The sequence below is a fragment of the Ctenopharyngodon idella genome, chromosome 21, assembly GCF_019924925.1.
Source record: "Ctenopharyngodon idella isolate HZGC_01 chromosome 21, HZGC01, whole genome shotgun sequence".
Taxonomy (NCBI): Eukaryota; Metazoa; Chordata; class Actinopteri; order Cypriniformes; family Xenocyprididae; genus Ctenopharyngodon; species Ctenopharyngodon idella.
Genome location: NC_067240.1, coordinates 23,913,511 through 23,937,268, shown reverse-complemented (window position 1 = coordinate 23,937,268; position 23,758 = coordinate 23,913,511). Strand labels below are relative to the sequence as shown.

At 37.0% G+C, this 23,758-nt stretch overlaps 1 protein-coding gene across 1 annotated transcript in view; it reads left to right on the top strand.

Annotated features, from left to right (window-relative positions):
* chm (CHM Rab escort protein) overlaps positions 1 to 23,758 on the top strand; it is a 75,848-nt gene that overhangs the window by 43,216 nt on the left and 8,874 nt on the right. Inside the window, exons 10-13 of the mRNA XM_051877522.1 lie at positions 6,177 to 6,281; positions 8,548 to 8,611; positions 12,226 to 12,322; positions 18,127 to 18,237. Coding sequence (XP_051733482.1) covers positions 6,177 to 6,281; positions 8,548 to 8,611; positions 12,226 to 12,322; positions 18,127 to 18,237 — 377 coding nt within the window. The remainder of the gene's footprint in view (positions 1 to 6,176; positions 6,282 to 8,547; positions 8,612 to 12,225; positions 12,323 to 18,126; positions 18,238 to 23,758) is intronic.

Here is a 23,758-nt window from a genome sequence, read left to right as displayed (position 1 = left end):
AAAGAAACGTCTTGACTAGCTGTTATATACAGGGCTTGACAATAACTTTTTTGCAAACCAGCCTCTGTGGCTAGTGGTTTTCCAAAGTTACTAGCCACTCAGCATTTACACTGGCCACAATTTTGACATTGATACCATTGGGAAAAAACAGCCATATAGATATTTTTATTATCTCATAATTTGGCACCAGGTAGCCTATATTAGGCTGCTGTCACTTTAAGACATAACTGATTGTGTTTACGTGAATACTCACCAAGACCGGCATTTTTACATTACTTTGTGTGTATTTGACTGTTTAAGCCCTATAAGCAGCAAAAAACAACTTAATTTAGTCATGAGAGGCGGCTTTATGCTCGCACACTTTGGGTATGATCACAAATTATGCGCAATCCCACTCCGAAATTCAAGCCCTGTAACACCAACAATATTCATCCAGAGCAAATGAAATGAGTGAGTGAGGGGAGGCGGGTTTGTGTCTCGATTCGCTGTCAGAGAGATGAGAGAGTGAGAAAGCGCAGCTGGTATCATGTATCTATTCTGCAGAAAATGAGTATTGGAAGCGTTTCAGATATTTCAGTATTGATACGTATCGAAAATCAATATTTTTTGACAACATTGCTTTTAGTTTATTATTTCAGATGCCTTTTAAAAGACTACAATTGAAAAATGGATTTAGGCTATATATAAAATTTAACCTACCAAAGTGGCTAGTAGGAGTGACAGCGTTACACGACACTGCTGAAATCCACACACATTTGGCTGGTTGGAGGGTGTTAATGTCAAGCCCTGGTCTTGTGTCAGTTCTTCTATGACTAGCACCTACTACCTTTCAGCAAATCAGGTAGGACTACTGAGCATATTTATTCTTTAACCAAGTGGATAACTTTTAAAATTTGTTCTCCCAACAAATCGTTCAGATTGTTTATTTGCTCCTTTAGTAGGTGATTTGATGGAGGTCAGTTTAGTTTTGATATGTGACATCTGTCCCTGGATGTGGTCAGCCGTCCCTAACGTCAGTTCTACTTGAGCGGCCCAGCAGAAGGTGTTCCTCAAAACTTAACGTAGCATACGAAAAACAACCAAGATGACCTTAATTGGTAATTTACTGCAAGTTCTTCATGATCGCCACCAATGCCATGAAGTATAAGAACCCCCATATAACTGGAGCACTAAGAAGTTTCAAGGCGAATTCTTTCGTCCATATTGGACTGGAGCCAGACTCACCTGACCCAGGCTGGTCAGGATCTGGCTTGGGAGCTGGCAGAGCTCCAAACCAAGGTGTCCGTCAGACCCTGGGCTCAGTCTATAAAGCATCGCCTAGAGTGTAGCGCGGACTGTCCATGCCCTCTTCCTCCAGAGGCGCCCCGTGTGGAGTCAGCCCTGCATTGGAGGTTAGCGCCATACATCATCCATGGAAAAAGTTTCATGAAGGTGAAAAAAAAGCTGGCAAGGTGTCTGGCAGGCTGAACAATGATTTTAATTTCCCTGGCATCATAAATTACCGCCCTATGTCTGCTCTTATTACAGACATAAAGCTGAAAAGGGTAGAGCCAGATTAATAATGCAGCAGAGGATTACAGACCCTCAAATCCCACCTGCCACTCCATGCGGAGGACGGTCCAGCACTGTCCAGTTTGTTACCGCAACGACAGGCAACTCAATCACTTGTCCGAGTTCGTTTGTCCAAATTCATTTCACACGTCAAAAGAGCTCAACTGGTGATAAAATCCCTCTTTTGGAGGTGTCTGCTAAGACAAGCATCACTATTATTGTGATTCGTTTCATTGAAGGAGGAACCCAAGCCATATGCTCTGTTGACTATCCAAGTTGTGAGTTCAGTTCATGCACAAAATCTGAATATCGGAGAAACTATTTGCAGCATTTTCACCTTGTGTGTTCCAGAGAACAAAATCGTAATTTCCAGGGAAAATATGGCAAAATTGAAATGAAGTTCTAGCTGCCGAGTACGCCAGTGTAAATGTCTTTTTTAAATGTAATAAATTATTTGCAGTTTAGTGTGCACAGACGAAACACTCTGACAAACTTCATGTGTCAAATGCCTTCATGTGTTATGGACCAATAAATTCCCTAGCAAGTCCTATAATAATGCAATAACAACCACCCAAAACACCTTACTATAATGCTGGCTGGGTTTTGCATAGCCAAGCACTACTTAAAATTTTCTAAAAGTTCTAAAAAAAAAAAAATGCTAAAAAGAAATCTAAAAGTTTCATTTTGAAGCCTAAAAAACACTGTTCTTTAATATTCGTATTTGTAATTTTTTTGTGTACACCAGTGTTATTTTATTACTATTTATATGCTATTATAATATTATTAGTATTTTAAATTTGCTTTTATTTTTATATTTTTTTTATTTTATTTTTTTTTTAGTTTTTTGTTTTGTTTTTGGGGCTGTTTACAGGACACCGTTTCCAATTAACACCTTTTTATGCGTTTTAGCCGTTCATTTACGCGACAGTGGGCCTCATTCATGAAATTTTCGTAAATGTACGCGAATATTCGGAGTAATTTGCGCGTAAAATTTACCTTAACGAAAACTCTCCTCCGGATTCACAAACACTTCGTATACAACGGATTTGGTAGTTAAGCGTGTGTATATTAATGAATTCCAAACATTCGTAAATAGGGCGTGTGCACGCTCATTCATAATTTGCATAATCCCCGCCCATGAGTTTACAACTACGCAAATTACGTGTCCAGGAACTCTGTGGAATCTTCTGGACTTCCTTCTCAGGTATGGCTCCAGTATATTGCATAAATTCAAAAGAGACTAATTGGCCATATGCCTAGCAATAAATATTAAATTATCGTGTGTCCGATATTAAAGTATCGGTTTGTGTAAACAGGGATTGTTTTGACAAGGTTGTCATCTGTATGCAAAAAACACAAAGGAAAAACTTTTTTTTTTTTTATTACATCATTGTCGAGTAAATATACCCTTAGTTTCAGTGCTTTTGTCATTTTTATTAGTTTTTTTCCGTATAGCTTTAATTGATTTTAATTTCAGTTTTAGTTTTAGTAACTGTAGTCTTTCAACTTAAGATTATTTATTTCAGTTAGTTACCAAGGCTACATTTCTAAGTTTTTCATAAGCTTTATGTTGATTACCGGAACAGTGGTGTACCCTTTTATGCAATATTTACCAAGACAAATAAGCCTCTTGCTTGTAATATCCGTCATGGTGTCATTCAGCATATGATCTGTTTAGCCTACACAAAACCACATTTGCAGAGAAGTATATAAAATTCAAATGAGTTTGAACGCATGCATCGTTGGGTGCAAGGTTATCACGCTGATTGGTTCAGAGGCCACTGACGTGGTTTATGAAGGCGATTTATGAATGCTTATGATGATCTACAAAGCCGACACTGGCCTTGGTTGCAAGTGAAACGGAATCATTAGCTCTATTTCAGTGTTTTATGCACACTGACAGAAGAAACTTATGCACTTGTATATGAAACTCTTTACATAGTGAGCGCTGAGAAAAAACTGCAAAGAATTGCAAAACCTTTTTTGTTTTGTTTTTAAATTTCAATTGACAAACAAAATCCAGTCCAGGACTCCTCAATTAGGATTTTTTTTCTGCTTGCCCCCAGTTTTTACTTGCACTGTCAAGATTTTCACTGACCCCATCACAAAAATTACAATATTTTTATTTGTAGCAAGTTTATATTTGGTTAAAATTAATTTATTTTAGGTTTTAATTTACATTATTGCTAATTAAAACCCTAATTAATTATTTGTGAAATGAAAAAATGTTTTTTATATATATATATATATTCTCAATTAATTTTATTTTATTTTTACTTTATAAACAATTCTCACTATATATACCATATATATTCTACAATTTATATAAAACTAGGTTTTAAATTTGCCAGAATATACAACTAAAACTCTAATCACAGAATTAACCATATCAATTTTCAACACACACTGAAAACAAAAGTTTGAGTTTTAAAGCATAAAAACACATGTACATGAACATGGATCATAGATTGGCCTGATAGTTTTGTCATTTGGCCTGAAACTCTCTTAGACTCAGAAGCAGCTTCCTGTGAGCAAGAGCGACCCGCTACGGTTGCCCTCAGGTGTGTTAGGTTTGTGAAATGTATCCCATATTGCTTTCTTTCACCCCATTGGCTGACGATTGATTGGAAACCCTCCGCTTCCTCTGCGAGTTCCTCCGAGTAAATAAATCTTCATTTACATAAACAGATCTGTCCTGCAGTCAATCTGGGCGTTGGGGGAGGATTATTCCGAAGCCTGACTTTTCGTCAGGGGAGGGAGACGCTCTCTTGCCCCTTTATTGTGTTGTGAAAGTCCATTTCAAGGATGTCACCCCCAGCCCATTAGTTTGGATAATGAGCCCTATAAAGCACATTTATAACTCTTGACATAACAAGCCAACAGATTCTCCTCTGTTCCTCCTTTTTCTCTCTCACTCTTTTTCCTTCTCGCTTGCAGAGATTAAAGGAGGAAAGGTCAAACTTGTGCCCTAGGCCACTGGTTCACTACTGGTTTTTCTTCAGGAGCCAGATTTTACATTTTGATATCAACCGACAAAGTACCAAAATTGTGTATTGTTCAAACTAGGGCTGTCAAGCGATTATTAATCTAATAATCGCACATCAAATTTGGCTGAGAAATTACTCCCAAAAGATAATTTAAAGTTGTTATTGTGTTATTGTATTAGTTGTTATAAGCATCAAATTTATTACAAAAGTAGCTTCAACAAGAAATATTTTATTTGATTCAACATAGAATTTATTACACATACTCTTTTGGACCATGAGGTTGAGTAAATGATGACTAAATCTTCATTTTGGGGTGAACTACACCTTTAATGTTTTTTTAATTATTATTACTATGGAAATATGTAAAAATAAATAAATAATGAAATTATACTATATATAAGAAACTAAAACTGCCATTAGGTGGTGGCAATTGAGTCATTGAATCATTCATTCGATTCGTCCAAACGATTCATTCAGGAGTGAAGTAAATGGTTCTGTTTATGAATGGCCCTTTGAATCATTAGGGTTGTTAAACTTGAAGTGGGCTTGAATGCTGAATAGGCTATGTAGGCATTAAAGGCTCTTTATTATGAAATGGTTTATTAATAAGCGTGTGATTAGTTGACTAATCGCTTAAAATGAATGACTACTAGTCGACCAGAAAAATCTTTGTAAATATACTACCAATTAAAAGTCCATTAAACCAATGGGATCACTCTGGGTCCTAAAGGAGACCCGATTCCTGGGGGGACTTGATTTCTCACCACAGTGGCGCTGCAGAGACCGATTGGTGTATGACATCAAAGTACCGCAAGAGCAATTAGAGAGCAGATGGCTCCGTATGCTTTTGAATTTGCTCTCGCGGTACTTTGATGTCATTAGCCGATCAGTCTGTGCAGTGAAGTCAAGTCCAACAACCCTAATGGTTCACCGGATTCGTTCAAAACGTGGACTCAGAAATAAAATGCCGCTGTGTGTTCCTCAGAGACGAATAGTTCTGCTTTGTCTTTATATTTTCGTTGGCAAAATTGAGCAAAACAACATTGTTTCTAAAATAACACAATATTAACTTCTGATTTATTGAACTGTTGTATAAAATCAGTAACCTATTACATTTACACTCATGCTATTCTGGACAGAAAAACAGCACTTGTGTGATATTGCACGCATTACTGCGTTAAATGCGTTTAATTTTAATTCGTTATTTTTCACCATAATTAATTAATCTAATTAACACGTTAAATCAACAACCCTAGTTCAAACATGAACGAAAATTGCTTAAAATTTAGCATTGATATATTGTCATGAGCCACATAGGTCCGACAATATGCAAAAATATTATTATGACATACTGACTTTACGCAAAAATGCCAAAGCACCACATTTCCCTATAGTGACACATATGAAACGACAGGCCACTTCTCTTTATAAAAAGAGCTTTTAGAAGTAACCACCTGACCCATGAAGAATGAGACAGCTAATATATGATGTTCTAGTGTTTAATATTTTATCTTCAAATCATAATCTGACCATCTCTTGACCCTTTTGTGATTAAAGCAGGTTTTTGGGTAAAGAAACCTGATTTGGGGCATGGACTTTTTCTTGTCCTGATGCATCTTCTCTGTTCATACTTCACAGAGTTAAAGCTGTGATTGATACACGTGGTCAGAAGATCAGCTGCAGTCATTTTGTGGTTGAAGATTCGTACATCAGAGATGAACAAAGACAGAGCACAGCTTACAGGTAAGCACACAATACGCACCAAAAGTGAAATTAGTATTCATTACTGTAATAATGAGAAACCATGAAAAAAGATATTGATTGTCCCATCTAACGTGCATCAATTGCATGTAGTGCTGTTATAATGAAGAGCAGGGCTCTACAGTGTTGACATTTCACTTTCATTTCACCTAATCAGAACTCATTAACTTATATATTTAATACCATCACAATAAAAACTCATTTATACCTCTAATATACCAAAAATTAACCAAATTGTATGTTACACTGTGATTGGCTGGTTTCCCCAGTTTATACATAACACATTTCTAGACCTCTTTGATCAATTGAGTTGTTGTTGTTTTCAGTCAAGTTAAAAAAAAATCTTTATATTGAATAAAAGTTAATTTTCATCATTATTTTCGTCAACAACATTTTTTCACAGACGAAAACGAGACAATAACTAAATAAAAACCTGTTTTGAATGTCAAAAATTGACAAAAGTCTATTGACATTTTCATCAATGAATAAAAATGTTAGGGAGGGAAGATTTGGGAAGAGATCCAGTCCAAACTGATGTCCTGTGCTGTAGATGCACACATTTGAATTGTAACATGCTGTTCTCCCCGGCGGGACATAAGTTGGCATACACTTGCTGCATGTCTCATTAAATGTTCAAAAATGCAAATGTCTGGGAAAAAGAGAAGAGCAGACATATAAATCTGAAAAAGCATGACTACACAAAAGAGAGCTGTATTCGGTGCGGTTTTCTGTGCGCACACACCTCTCAGACAACGTGCGAGTACTGAATTGAGCTCTCTTTCGCATCTGAATGAACAAATACACACAGTATTATTTCAAAATGTCCATTTTGGAAAGTATTTACGTAAACAGAGTCGATTATGTCTTAAAAGAATGTAAACAGAATATCAGATGTGCATCGGTGTATTCGATCTTAAAGTGACAGCAGCCTAATAAACCTGCTGCTCTCTGCCCTTAATATTAATCAAACAACAAAATCACTCACTGCTGTTTAATAGCTTTAATAAGGATTAATTATATTTAATTTATACAAATAAATATGTCTGCTTGAAAGAATAAAGAATGATGTATAGCATTCATTAAAAAGATCATGTGTTGTTCTTTAGGAGAAGTGGTTTTATTTAACTTTAAGAGAAATATAGACATGTTATATGTCACTGCAGTTAAATCTGTGTGTCTGTATTGCATGTTCAAACTTTAATATCATTCATACTAACAGGTTAATAGATGTTTTCTCCAGGAGTATATAATGGGTTTGGAAATTTTAGAGAAATTCTTAATTAACGCATTACAATTTAACTAAACCCATTAGATTTTAGTCGACTGAATCTACTGTAGATTTAGTCTACTAAAATCTTATGATGTTTAGTCGTCTAAAACTAAAACAATTCAGATGACTAAAATATGACTAAAACTAAATGGCATTTTATTCAAAAGACTATGACTGCAACTAAATTGAAAAAATTACATGTTTTGAAAAATGTTCATCCTGCACATTTCCATGTAATGAAAGTAAATGGTAGTGAAAGCTGTCAACTCATAAAAGCACCATAAAGCCATTATAAAAGTGCTCCATATGAGTAGTGCACTATATTCTAAGTTAGCTTTGTGTGACGACCCTAAATCACATTTTGCCTTTTCAGTTCTCATTGTGTTCCAAACCTGTATGGCTGTGGAGATGTTCATTTGTTTGCAAGAATTGTGTAGCTGCTTTTTCCCTTGAAATCATACAGTGCTTTACAGATTTTCAAGCTCTTAAATCTAATATGTTCCACATATTTCACATTTCAAACTTGTCAAGTTTGACGACAGCAATGCCGAGCCCCACTGGGTTGAGAGTTTCTCAAACCAGAGACATTGTGCCAAGTTTGTATACACTGAGGCAAAAATACCATTTGGTCATTCTATGCTTTCATTGTATTGGAAAGAGCAGCGGGAACATTTTTCTAGACATCTTTTGTTGTTTTACACACACACACACACACACACACACACACACACACACGTCATTTTTGAAATGACATGAAATGAAGTAAATGATGACAATTTTCATTCATTCTATTACTATTCATTGCTATTACTGTAAATTGAAAGGGCAAGGTGTGATTTTTAGGGTCATTTTGAATGTTCTCTTTTCAGATAATGTCCTTCATAATAAATGCTCTCTGTCTCTAATGATTCTTCTTGCTCTATCCACCTTTTCTTTTTTAAGGACTTTTATTCTAATTGTTTCTCTCCTTTTTCACAGGCAGATATCTCGAGCAGTGCTCATCACCGACAGATCTGTGCTGCCTTCAGAATCTGATCAGCAGGTGCTTTCTTGCGTTCTTTTGTACAGTCATTTGTTTGTTCTTTCATTTGTTTGTTGTTGTTGTTTTTTTTTTCGTTCATTTGCTTGTGTTTCTCTTTGTTTGTTCTTGTATTTGTTTATTTATTTTTCTTTTTTCATTTGTTTGTGCATTCTTTCAGTTGTTCGTATTTTCATTTGTTCAGTTGTTTTATCTTTTTGTTTATTCATTTGATCTTTTGTTTGTTAATTCTTTCGGTTGTTCATACTTCCATTTATTATTTTTTTGTTTTTGTTTATTAATTTGTTCTTTCTTTTGATCTTTTGTTTGCTAATTCTTTTGATTGTTTATTCTTTTGATCTTTTGTTTGTTGTTTTTGTTTTGTTTATTCGTTTGTTCTTTCGTCTTTTTTTGTTCATTTGTTCTTTCATTTGTTTTTCTTTCATTTGTTCTTTTGTTTATTAAAGGATTAGTTCACTTTTAAATAAACTTTTGCTGATAATTTACTCACCCCCATGTCATCCAAGATGTCCATGTCTTTCTTTCTTCAGTCGAAAAAAAAATTAAGGTTTTTGATGAAAACCTTCCAGGATTTTTCTCCATATAATGGACTTCAATGGACACCAAACGGTTCAAGGTCCAAATGACAGTTTCAGTGCAGCTTCAACGGGCTTTAAACGATACCAGACGAGGAATAAGGGTCTTATCTAGCGAAACGATCGGTCATTTTCGAAAAAAATACAAACGTTTGCCTTCTAAGTGCCTCTGCCAAAACCGCATTTCTGTATTCTCCAAAAAGCTTACGCTGTATGTCCTACGCCTTCTCTATTCAACTTACGGAAAAAATTTAACTGGCGCTACGTTCGTTCCGTAAGTTGAATAGGGAAGGTGTAGGACATACAGCGTAAGCTCTTTGGAGAATACAGAAATGCGGTTTTGGCGGAAGCACTTAGTAGGCGAACATTTGTTTATATAAAGCATATACAGTTGTATTTTTTTCGAAAATGACCAATCGTTTCACTAGATAAGACCCTTATTCATCGTCTGGTATCGTTTAAAGCCTGTTGAAGCTGCACTGAAACTGTCATTTGGACCTTAAACCGTTTGGTGTCCATTGAAGTCCATTATATGGAGAATAATCCTGGAATGTTTTCATCAAAAACCTTCATTTTTTTTCGACTGAAGAAAGAAGGACATGGACATCTTGGATGACATGGGGGTGAGTAAATTATCAGTAAAAGTTTATTTAAAAGTGAACTAATCCTTTAATTAGTTTGTTCATTATTTCATACTTTAATTTATTAATCTCTTTGTTCTTAGACTTTTAGACTTTAACCTTTTATTGACTCATTGGGGCAGTTTGTTCAGCAGCGCAGAAATGACCGTCACATACAAGACTGACAAATACACAGCATCAAAATACATTAACAACATAAGTAATAAAAATCTAAAATCTGCCTTTAAATTAAGCAAAGTTATAGCACATGGTACAAATGAAAATATGACTCTTTTGGTCCTAGCTAAGGGGACTCTGTACAAAGACCTTGAAGTCTGGAATGCATCATGAAGAGGATGAGATGTATTGAGATGTATCAGATATAATGTAGTTCATACTTTCCTAAGCACCTGCATATTAAATAAATCAACCCAGGCAGTTTCACTCCTAGCACTGTACTACAATTATTTACAACTTTCTCCAGTGCATCTTTAACTTTTAGAGAGGCAAACCAACAAATGAATGAGAATGTTCAACCAATTCAATGTATGCCTTATAAAAGAGTCATCAATGACTTTGGCTAGCTTCCTAAGACAAAAGAGGCTTTGCTGACTCTTCTGACACAGACTGTCTATATTCATTTTGAAACTTATCAATTATAGAACCTAAATACTTCAACAAATCGGATGGTTGTTAATAATAGTTAGATGAGGTTGCTATATGATTATGCCAGAAATCAATACACATACCTTTGGTTTTACCGACATTCAGATTCAGACACTGTTCATTTTTATGTTCTTTCGTTTGTTCTGTTTTCACTCATTTGTGTTCATTCTTTTGTTTGTTCCTCTTTCTTTTGCTTGATCTTTTGTTTGTTCATTTGTTGTCCTTTCGATTTCTTTCGTTCTTTCTTTCATTCTTTCTTTCTTTTTCATTCTTTTCCTCCTTCCTTCCTTCCTTCCTCCTTTCTTTCTTTCCTTTCTTCATTCCTTCCTTTCTTTTTCATTGTTTCTTTCTTGCATATCCACATGCACATTTAACTTCATTCATTCATTCATTCCTTTTTCATTCTTTCTTCCTTCCTTTTTCATTCTTCATTCATTCTTAATCCCTTCCTTTTTCATTCTTTCCTTCTTGCATATCCACATGCACATTTAAAGGGCATTGACCCATCTCTGCTGTGTGTGTTTGTGTGGCTCATTTCTTGCCAGCCTTGCACTTTTGCTTTTCAACTTCTATTGCATTACATCTTTTTTATGCTGCATATCACATTTGGATGGATTCTTGGGACACGTCCAAGATTCAGCAGGCATAGAAGCAACAAAACATCAGAGCCGATTTGTGGGATCGTTACAATAGTTTTGACATCCCGTTCTTGAGCGTAACATTCTAAAGTGAATTATGAGAGGAAAAAATAACCAGTTCAATGAAAGGACAGTAATTCTGTTTGCTGTTACTGGTTTAGAATTGGATAAATAAATTTTTCCGATGCGAGAGTGGACGGTGACATGCAAGCGTTCCTCTTAGGCTAATTTGAGTGCTGTCCACCAGAGTACAGGAAAAGGAAGCAGAGTGGTCAGCATACCTTCTGAATCTTAGCCCAATTTGCTCTCCGTCAGGAATTCATGCTTGAATATTCAAAGCAGATCAGGAGAGGAAGGAAAAGTGGGTGTAATTTATGCTCATTAGCCTCAGCGAACAGAAATTAATATCAGCGTCTTGACATGGTGTGGAAATGGAATATTACATGACTGTGTGTGACAAAACGTAATTAAATATTCAGGCTGGTTTTAATTAGCCATTCGTCCTTTGGAATGACAGTCGCCAAACGAGCATTCTCTTCCTCTTTAACACTTTTTTTGTTGCCACAGTTGTCTCGTTGCACTTGGACTTGTGTAAAAGCAGTTTTAACATAGTTTAACCCAAGGACTATTTTAACCCAAGGATTATATAGATCCTGTTACATAGGCACAGAATTTAGCTAATAGGTTTTATCGCTGACTTGTCTGCATTATCCTCTGAGTTTACATATGCCATTATTTACTTGACAAACTCAACTTTTTTTTTCTTTTTTTTTGTACTGAAATTTCTTCATTTAACGCGCTGTAGATTCTGTACTATACTTGTTGTGCCAGGGTGAATTGGTGAATGATATTTTAGTCATCTCTCTTTTATGTAAACTATAAGATGTAAGTCAGGGGTGTCCAAACTCGGTCCTGGAGGGCCACTGTCCTGCAGAGTTTGGCTCCAACTTGCCTCAAAACACCTGCCTGCAAGTTTCTAGTATGCCTAGTAAGAGCTTGATTAGCTGTTTCAGGTGTGTTTAATTGGGGTTGGAGCTAAATTTTGCAGGACAGTAGCCCTCCAGGAGCAGGATTGGACACCCCTGGTGTAATTAGTGTGTTTCCTGTTTTAATGGCAGATCTCATTGGTGACGATTCGTCCTCTGGAATCTTCTGCACCAGTTGTGAGGATGGTGGAGCTCTGTTCCTCCTCCATGACCTGCATGCCTGGCACCTGTGAGTTACACATCTTCCACAATCACACAGCAGTTATATATTTACAGTAATCACATGGTAAATGCATGTTGCACTATGTTGCGCACAGGTCAGGTGTTGTAACATGACACTTAAGTTTCAACTTTGACCCTGTTTGCTGACTTTTTAAAGCACAGCTAATTATTTGCAGTTCTCTCTTCCGCCATTTCCAAAATTTACCAACAACCTAGTAAATGGATAGTGTGCAATTTCTGTTTTCAAATATTAAGTCTATACATGATCTCTTATGATCACTAATGCTGCATTTATTTAATTAAAAATACAGTAAAAACACTAATATTTTAAAATATTTTTGTCATTTAAAATAACTGTTTTCTATTTGAAAATATTTTCAAATGTAATTTATTCCTGTGATGCAAAGCTGAATTTTCAGCATCATTATTCCAGTCTTCAGTGTCACATGATCCTTCAGAAATCATTCTAATATGCTGATTTGCTATATTATTATTATCAATGTTGAAAATAGTTTTTGCTGCTTAATATTTTTGTGAAAACCGTGATACATTACTGTTCAAAAGTTTGGTGTAAGATTTAAAAAACATAATAAGAATAATAAAGAAATTGATACTTTTATTCAGCATGAATGCATTAAATTGATCAAAAGTGACAGTACAGACATTTACAAAAGATTTCTGTTTCAAATAAATGCTGTTCTTTTGAACTTTCTATTAACCAAAGAATACTGGAAAAAAATATTTTCATGGTTTCCAAAAAAAAGTTTCAACTTTGATGATAATAATAAATATAGCTACAAGCAGCAATTATCAGGGTTCAAATGTTTTAAGGTGTTTAAGCACATGCGTAAAAAGGTATAATGTTTTAATTAGCAAGCCTGTAACCATCTCGATCATAGATGGAATAGACCATTTACACCATAGGGAATTTGTGGTTTATAAAGCTTTTTAACAGTTATCGTGGTGCGTTTAACAGTTATGCGCACCCCCTGGTGGCTGATTTCTTTCGAATTTCTCACAGGCCTCTAGGGCCGTGAGTCAAACAGGCTCAGCGAGTTTTGTTTCGATCAGCCTCCATTAACCTTGTCTGATAGCTGCTCAAATTTCAGTGGCCAATGGCGGTGATGTTTTTTGAGATGCGTCAATGTCCTCATAGACAGTTGTGGCCCCTCGGACGAAGACACTGTATGCCAATTTTCAAGTTGATTGTACTAGCGGTGAAGTAGTTATAGACAGGTTTTTTTCTTCACACGACCAAAGAATGAGCTCTTACATAGGTGTGCTGAGTTTGGTGAAAATATCTCATTTCGTTCACGAGTTATAGTTATTTTAGTAAAAGTGGCTCCACCCACTTTGAATGTTTTAACAGCCCTTAGGGACCATGAATTGGAATTTCAACTTTTTTTTTATTTTATTGACAATCAGACTCCAGAGTATCTTGCTGCACTGGTTTGGTTCCGATTGAGACAAAAGCCTAGGACTAGTTCGCAAAAGTAAGGTTTTTCAAAAAATCCAAAATATCCGAAAATTTCGCCAAAACGACTGGCGAATCCGAAGATTCCAACAATATAAGACAATTGAGCCTGCACCTAACGGTTTAGGAGTTATGAGCCATTTCATACTTTTGACCGCTGTAGTGCCCCTGTCAGGCCGATCAGGGCGAGACTTGGTGACGTTGTAGACGGTAAGAGTACTACCAACCCTCAAAGTTTCAAGTCTCTACGACTTACGGTTTGATCTGCCCGATCACTTTTAGGGGAGAATGCTGATCCTTGGAAAATTTAACTATTACAATACGGTTTTAGTGCTATGCACTTGAACCCCTAATAATAAATGTTTACTCATCAGCAAATTAGAATGATTTCTGAAGGATCATGTGATACTGAAGACTAATGCTGCTGAAAATAAATTTGATCAAATAAATGCAGCCTTGGTGAACATAAGAGACTGAAAAAAAATCTGAATCATTCCAAACTTAGCCGGTAGTGTATATAAATGCTTCTGTTTTGCATTGTTTTACAAAACCAGTATCAGAGATCTTCCAAGAATTGCCACAGTGATGCACATTGATAGTCTTTGAACACAGCCAAATGTCAAAACTGTCCTTCAAAACACTCAGTTCACCGCCCACCTCAGCGATGACTCCATCATTAACTCCATTGTTATTTATGAAAGTTATTGTGTTTGTTACACTGGCCCTATTTTGCTATCAATCATCGTGAAGGGGTAGATCAGGTGGAGATGGCGGAGCGGTCTTGGCGCAGGCCCCAGTGACTGACTCCGTCCTCACGGGGGAATGAAAAGCTTAATCAGCGGAACTCCACTTCCTCTCCCTGGGAATTGAGTTCAGGGGAAATGATAGGAAGCTGGATCAGAGCTATCGTTTGCTTTGCTATAGCCCGATCCCACAGGGAGATGGATCATAGTCGTTCCTCTTTAAGTAATGCACTTCTACCTGAAAGCATCCTTCGCAATCAGCGGATGATGATGACCGTGACAGACATGCGTTCACAGGAGAAGATGGTCTTTATTTATCATTAACCACTTATGACAAGACTGTTTTACTTACGCTGCTGGATATGTTGGATGTGCTTTCAAGGGCTCCAAGCAACACCAAGACCACTGATTGTAGACTTTGAAGGTGAAGTGTGCAATTTTAAGCCACTAGTGGCACCAAACAGAGAACAAGATATTCCTGATAGTCCTGCCCCAAACTCAGCCCAGGTTCAGCTTTTCACATTACATTGGGGGTCTGTTTTAAAGGGGACCTATTATGCCCTTTTTCAAAGTCTTGATTTTGTTTTTGGGATCTATTAGAATAGGTTTTCATGCTTGAATGTTTAAAAAAAAAACATAATTTTTTCACAAATCTTATATTGTTGCAGCACCTCTCTTCCCAGTCTGTCTGTAACACTCAGTTTAGTTCTTGTCTCTATGAAGACCCTCCTTTCAAAAAGCGCAATGTGCTCTGATTGATCGGCTGGACTAGTGTGTTGTGATTGGTCAACTGCTTCGAGCCCGTTTCAGAAATGTCATGCCCCTTATCATAACCATGAGTTTCAACTAGTGTTGTCAAAAGTACCGACTTCGGTACCAAGTCGGTACAGACATTTTAAAAATGTGACGATACCAGCATTTCCCCCTAGCATTTTGAGCACTGTTGAGCAAATTCGTAAACATCTCTGACTGGCCCTTGTGTTCACACACTCAACAGATATGTCTGTGATTGGCTACAATGATCAACGCTTCAAAAACATGTTGTAAATAGACATCATTGATTGTAGCCAATCACAGTCATAACTGTTAAGCACGTGAACACAATGGCCAATCAGAGTTGTTTACGAATCTGCTCAACAGCGCTGAGGGGAAATGCTGGTATCGTCACATTTTTTTGTGCGGCCTCCGCCCACTGACCTAATGCGTAAACATTATGGGAAGCGCGCCAGCCAGACGGGATTTAAACTTTGTTGGCTGGAGACCCAAGTTTGGTTTGAAGACGAAAAACGTACCATGCACAATGTTCTCTCACCATTCCTGATTTCTAACACACACTCACAGCGTTCGGCTGGTCTTTCAGCCATCAGAGCAGAAATGAAAGCTGATGCTCTCTGTGTTTTTCCGCGTCTCTGGGTTCGTTCAAATGTAAATTGCGTTAGTTTATTTTGTCTATTAGATTGAAAGATCTGAAAAAGCCCAAACATTTACCCACCCATAGACCCTCCCCTCGAAGAAATCAGGACAGAAGTAGTTGAAAGTGGACAAAAGAATCGAATAAAAACACCAGGTGTAAACGGAAATGTGTCTCCCTCGTCCACTTGTGATCCATTTGACCAAAATATATACACTTTATACACTACATACAACACACTATATTAAGGCACAGTTAAATGTGACATTTATTATAATAGGTTTAGGTGAGGATTATTTTAAGTTCACAAATTAAAAATCGTTACCAATAGCCTCGTGGGTAGCACGCCAACATATCGGCGTCCCGAGTTCAAGTCCCAGCTTGTGGACCTTTCCCGATCGCGCCCCCCTCTTTCTCTCTCCAACTTCACTTCCTGTCAACTTACTGTCCTGTCATAATAAAGGCAAAAATAAATCTTTTTTAAAAAATAAAAATTGTTGCAATATTTTTAAGCCTGAATGTAATGCTGAATGGTTATGTTTACTCATTTCATATCCAGAAATTAAGAAAAAAATCATTTAATAGAGTACTTAGTAAAACGGACTTAGTAAAAAGATACCATTAAATAAATATTTAAAATATACCATCTTGTATGCTGTTTCTACATGAATTTTTAGATAATCAATCTGAAAATATGTATTACAATATAAAAATATATTACAAATTTTAATGTTAATTGCGATTAATCACAACTAATTACAGAAAAAAAAACATTTATAATCCATGTATTCCACATATACTGTAGGATGCTGTATGTCATGTAAGAAAGTCCATTCAAATAGAACAGAAAAAAAAAATTGGTTTATTTTCTTCAAGATTTTATACAGAATATTATATGTCCATAACTGGATATATTATGAATCCACCTGTAATGCAAGTGTTCACTTTTAACTATCCAGGACTTTTAAAATCAGCCCCCAGAGTGTCTTTGGCTGTGGCGAGAATCTTTTTCAAAACTCTGCAGTGTCCCGTGTGTTTTTAGAGCCTTTAGCGAAGCTGCTCCTCCTGTCCCACTGGAGATGCCTACATATGTGCAGCTCTCCACTGTGTGACACGGAGCCTGTGTGCCGCCCTGAGCTGCCTGCTCTGGAATTGTTCTCTTTGATCCTCACTCACACAAACTCCCGCATACCACAGACCACAGGAAGGAACAAGGAGAAGTAATGATAAGCCTGGAAGTGGTGTGTGTGTGAACTCTTGGGATTACCCAGGACATTTCCACACATCCCACTAGTAGAACTTCTCAGACCTTTATGAGGATTGAGATTTGTTGTTTTGAATTTTGGTGCCTGTTTCTTCTTTTCCCCTTTGGATCACTTTCAGGGCTACTTTCATGGAAGGCCAGAGTCTTACTGTAGTTCTTCTAAGATTAGGATGTTAGCCCAGTTTGTCATACTTATTTAAAGGCGCTGTATGTTTTATTTGACTGTAGTAAAGCATAAAAATACCATTATATGTTTGCAGATATTTAGGAAACCTGCTAAGTTGAAATACTTGTTTGAAAAACAAAGCTTCAGCCAGTTATTCTACTTTAAAATGTGTGTTCCATGATGGAATATCTGTTTTTGTTTTGGTCTGTGTGATCCCACCCACTGCCAATTTACCTAATAGTATTTCGACACCCCCGGTTGCCAGTTGGCGGAAAACACAGCGTATTGTCAGAGTTCACAGATTCTACCCGGCATCCATATAAAAAGCTCTATGACCAGATGCATATTAAAATGTAGCTTATATGCAGGCAGCTCGAGTTCTGATCCTGTTAATTTATCCAAAATACATTAAAAATGAAATTCATACATACAGTGCCTTGAAAACACCTCTTCTATGATGAACATGTTTTTATGTCCTTGTAATTCAAAATGCTAAATAAACATACTAATTGATTTTTTAATTAAAAATATATAAATGCAGAAAGGTTTCTATGATGGGTAGGTTTAGGGTTAGGGGCTAGAAAAATCATTAGCTCAGTCTAAAAACCATTACACCTATGGGGAATGTCCTCATAATGATAGAAGTACCAACATGTGTATGTATATGTATAGAAATTTTGAATTAAAACCAAATGTACAGAAAATGTCCACCTTAATTTATCCTAAACGGTCTGTTGTGATCTCTTTTAACAGATTTGGTCCACTTGACCTGTTCATCCTCTGGTATGGCCCAAGAAGATCTTGCTCCAGTTGTATCTCAGTTGTTTCACGTTCCTGCCATTCCTGGAGAGGAGCCTTCAGAAGGTAAGACCTGACCTAGCTCTTTCACTTCCAATTAAAACTCCCCATCATTTAAACCCATTAACATCTTCAGTCCTTTTGCGCATCGACCTCCTATTGCACATACAGATCCGCTATACGTCCTGCTAACAGTACTTAACTAACCTTGCCGCCCATGTCAAAGAAAGATCATCTCTTCCTCTCTTTAAAGAAGAAAGATCTGGTATTGCCGTGACATTCAGTGAAGGGCTTACATGGAGACGTTATTGGCGATAACAGTGATTGATATTGATGGTGGTGTGGCAGGCAGGGGCCAGGCGCTGCTCCCATTGATTCCCATTATGCTCTGTCAGGGTCTGCTTGGCTCCTTCAGAGTGAATCTGAGCACGACCTGTCACATACGACCTCACAATCTACCTTCAGATCATAAGGGTGGAATCATATTGTGAGTTTGGAAAGATTTGATTTCAAAAAAAAAAAAAGTCTAGTTAGTTTATGTTCTTTGTACACGGTGGTGATGGTAAAATGTCAGTGTAGTAAAAAAAAGTAGCTGCAAAGCTGCTCAAGTGTAGTTTTTCAAGTATTTTTTTCAGACATGCAGTGGTGTAGCCGAACAAACCACTTTTATTTTCCTAGAATGTCCTCTCTCTTGTGTTTTTTGAAGTGGTGTTGAGATGTATGATTCATTTTAGATAGTTCATTCAGATGTTTAATTTCACTCAGTAGGTTAAAAAATATATATTTATTTGAGTCATCTGCTCAAGTGTAGTTTTTCAAGTATTTTTTTTTTTTCAGACATGCTGTGGTGTAGCCGAACAAACCATTTTTATTTTCCTAGAATGTCCTCTCTTGTGTTATTGAAGTGCTCAATAGTGTTCCCAGAAGCCCTCACATCCCTCACAAATAAATATTTATATATTTTAATACATTTTATTTTTGTGTTATTAGTTGAGTTTAGTGTAAATTCAGGTGTTTTAAATAGGGCTGTCAAAAGATTTTAAAAACATTAATTACATTATGTGCTGATTAATTAATCAAATCAATCTCAATTAACCGCATCTGAGAAAAGACAAGCTTTGGAACGCAAAAGTGTTCGAACTGAGAATGTTGTGATTCTATATCATATTATCAATTTTTTATGATTACTATTTTTACTAAATAAAAATATTAAACAAATTAGAAATATTACTATTGTAACATTTCACTGTAAATAAAAAATTGTATTTAAGAAAAATAATATAATTGGAAAATTCAAATGCTAATATTTATGGCTGTCTTAATTCATTTCAAATGTTAAACCATTGAGCTTTTATTTTCAAGTAGTGCTCACTACAGAGCCAAATGGATCTAAGAGGTGGAGCTTAACCTAATTAGGTTTAGGGATATGGTTAAGGTTACAGGGTTAGGGTGTGGTTGAACCTTCTAGCTTAGCTGATAAGATCCAGAGAGGGAGATCTGGACATCAAGCTCCACCCATTAGCTTTGCAGTGAGCAGCCTTGGTTTATTTTGGAAGAAACCCACAGGGAGCCCTTAAATCTTTTCTTTTGTTGACAACAGCTGGTTTATAAGCACTTCTCATGATAAGTTTGGGAAGATGGTTGGCACGTTGGTTTTGCGTTCCCAAATGCACATTATAAGCAATCCATACCGGCCCATGCAGAAATGAGTTTGTGTGGCGCAGCATCTAAAACACTGAAAACACCAGATTATGAGCTGCTTGTGTGTAAAAGAACACAGTGCCGCCCTTCACTCTGAAACACGCAGTGCATATATTTATTTAAAGTCCCCCGTAGTCAATAATTTTATCCCGTAAAACTCATCTTTGATCACCAAAGTGACATTTTTAAACATTTTTTCCTGTGAAAAAAATTCTTAAGGTCCTAAAATAGCTTGAATGTACACCCTTGCTTGATTTAGTATACGTGAAAACATGAATATGCAAATTAGCCCCGCCTTCACTCAGTCATACAAGCTCAAAATACCTGATCCACTCGAGGGCTTTTCACACTGCACTTAACCCCGGGTTATCATTGTTCCAAACACTGCTTTTAACCCTGGGTAAAGGAAAGTTTCACGCTTGTAATTTAGAAGCGGGGTTAACACTGCTTTTTACCCGGGGTTATGAAACCCTGCTCCGAAGCAGGGTTAGCAGCGCTTTTGCAGCGTTAACCCCACATTGCGGTGCCAAACTTGTACAGTGTGAAATGATGCAGTGTTAGAATGTTACAGCTAGATGCTTAGCAACAGACAACCAATAGCGTACTCATATTTGCCTGCTTTGGACAGTCACAGAAACACAGCGCGTTGTATATAAACACTAAATTCAGCGTTTGAGAGGAAAAATGTCAAATGCTGACAGAAAATGCGACAATTTGAGTTAAGAAGAGACTGTTCATTCTTACCTTTATACACTGTTTCAAATTATTATGCAAGTTACATATCAGTAGGATTTCAGTAAAATAAACTTTCAGCTTTAAATACCTGTTTGCTGGTCAACATTGGCCTTTTTATAGTCCTTTTAATACTATTTTTTTTTTTTTTTTTTTGAAAGAAACTTTCATTAATAAGCATTTATCTGACTGAGTTCTCTTGTGCTGTAAATTACTCACAAATCTTATGATAGTTCAATAATCTCCATTCAGTTTTCACACAATATTAGTTATTTTCATGCCTTTTGCACAACATTGAACCATTTCATTCTTTTCATCTTCAGAAAGATCTTTCTTCATCTCCATATTGCATGAGAACTGTGACTTGCTTAATAATGTGTAACAACCTCTTTAAATAAGGTTTCCATTTACCTAAGTAGACCTGGCAAACTACTCAACAAACCTGTCTGAGATTGATACCAGTTATCTAAAAAGATATGGAAAATAAAACAAACACTTTCTTTGGAAAACGTTCTGAAATCCTACTGATATGTAACTTGCATAATAATTTGGAACACAGTGTAGTATGAAAATGTCTATTCAGTAACTCGATAGTACAGTCAGCAATATGAGGATCCGCAATGCTAGAGCTAGCTAGCTATGTAAACAAGTCGCTTGCTGCGTTTATCCAATCAATGACACTGACACCGCAAATATGCAAATAAGGGTGTACTCACACTGGGCACTCTGAACCGTGCCCGTTACTCTGAACCGTGCCCGAGTGCTTTTGACCCCCAAAGCCCGGTTCGTTTGACTAGTGTGGTCACTCCATTCCGTGCCCGGGCGCAGTTTGTTTAGCCGTCCCTGCCCGCTTGAAAGAGGTGGGCCAGAGCACGGTTCGCATGCAGTGTGAGCGCTAACCATGCCAGAGCACGGAACAGTTACTACTTTTGTGTGCACTACTGTCATCATTATGACGGCAAACATCTTTATTACTACTTGGATAGTACACTTTTCAATTCATGTACTTAATTCGAGTGTATTTGGGTTTATAACGGATCTGGTTCTTACCTCATTGATGAACATGTATTGTAGTTTGTGAGTAAAGCTGCAAATTCCTCCATTAACGTCAGCTGCCTTCATAGTTTGTAATAATCCTCTGATGCGTGCAAGTGAAAATCGCTGCACGGCATAAATGATAAATCTATTAGGTAATATCTTAGCGAAAGTGCATTTCTTCCTGTTTTCTTCCATTCAAAAAGTTGCATCGTATATAACGTAAGCGTGCTCCAGCACGTTAAGTGCAAGTGTGAGTGCAGGCCAGTGAGCGCAACAATGTGAAATGTCAGCTTATGAATACCCAGGATTAATTGTTATCCCCGGGTAAATTTTGAGCAGTGTGAAACGTGAAGCAAGATGAGCCAGGATTTCATTTATTTGTGGTTTAGAATGACCCAGGGTTAACTATTTCAAGTGTGAAAAGCCCTAAGGTCAACTTTACTGTAATAAACGCTGCACACTAGCAAGTGGAAATACTGGTTTAATTCAGCCATATATGTTTGAACCAGAAACTGATTCAGAAGAAGAGGAAGAGTGAATTATACAGGCTCGTCTACAAGTCGATGTATCAGAATGGTTATGCGTTTTATGTATCGCTCTCTACATTGGTAGGACACATAACGGTAATTAATATGATTAGCCTTGGGCTTGACTATGTTATCAAACAGCTAATCATAACATTGTAATATACATATACATAATTCACCCACTATATTGCTAAATGTACCCAATTTTTTTTTCATATCAACAGAAAAATATTCCAGGATAACCTGGCTTCTCTTGAGACTCCCCTGCTTCGCAGCATAGTTATTGATATGCTAAAGCCCCGCCCACACAGTGACGGGATTGGTTATATTTGGAACTATTTTTGTTGGGACATATACACAACATATTTGTGACGTAGAGAACAGGGGCGATTTCAAACCGCGGGTGTGAGACTGTCTTTGGTTTACTGCAGTTTAAGGGGAAAATACTCTGCAGTGGTGTTGACTGATGAATTTGCACATGGTTTGTCTTAAAGCGTTTTAAAAACACTACATAGACATATAAACAACATTAAAAACTTATTTTCACCAGAGGGTGTCTTGAATTAAATTGCAGCCTTTGCGATTTGATAATTCCACTAAGCCATATTACGATTTAATTTTGTTTGACAAGCTTAGCTACTAGACTAGTTAGTAGCTGGACTTGATTTCATTTCTTGACACTGATCCTTTCCTATAGCTTCATGTCATAGTTCACCATTCCTAAAATGTGTGTAATAACAGTGTCTTGACTCCAGAAGTGTGATGTTTTTCATGATCAGATGTTTTTCATGGCTGTAAGATCAAGGTCATCAAGTCCACGCCATCTAACAAACTCATTCTCTCTTTATCAGCCAACATCTCACCACACCTTTAATCTTTATCATTCCCCCATCATGCACATGCTCTCCTTTCAAGCATTGCCTTTTTATATTGATTCTTGTTGTGAATTTAAGTACTTCTGTGGCTCAACAGAATAGAAATGTTATAATTGTTTCTTTGTGTGTGTGTAAGCATGTGTGCTCAGGTGCGTAGCCAGCACAGCGGAGGGTGCGAGACGTGGGGCCCCGCTGGGCGACACACAGCCTTTTTATCACAGGAATGAGCTAGTACTATTTTAATTAAAATGTCAGAACAAATACTGGCAGAGGTCTTGAGGATGAATCGCTAGATAAGAAGAGCAGTGGGCCAGAACAGGTCAGAGAGACAAAGTCACCTGGGTAGATCTTCATTCATCCCCATGGTCAAAGCGCTGTGTGTGTGTGTGTGTGTGTGTGTGTGTGTGTGTGTGTGTGTGAGAGAGAGAGAGAAAGAATGAGTGAGTCTGTTTAGATCATGATGGAGCCAAATGGAAAAAATCAACAGCAACTACTGAAGGTTTCCTTGGGGATTTTGAACCCATCAAAAAGATCAAGGCTCATACATGACCTCATGTAGACTAAATAAAAACCACTCCAAACACCTTAGCAACAGCATAGCAATGTGCTAAAAACCACTTAAAACGCCTTAGCAACGCCCTGGTAACCACCTATAACACCCTTTCATCATGATGGTGAGATTTGCACTGGCAAACACTCACATTTTGCTCAATG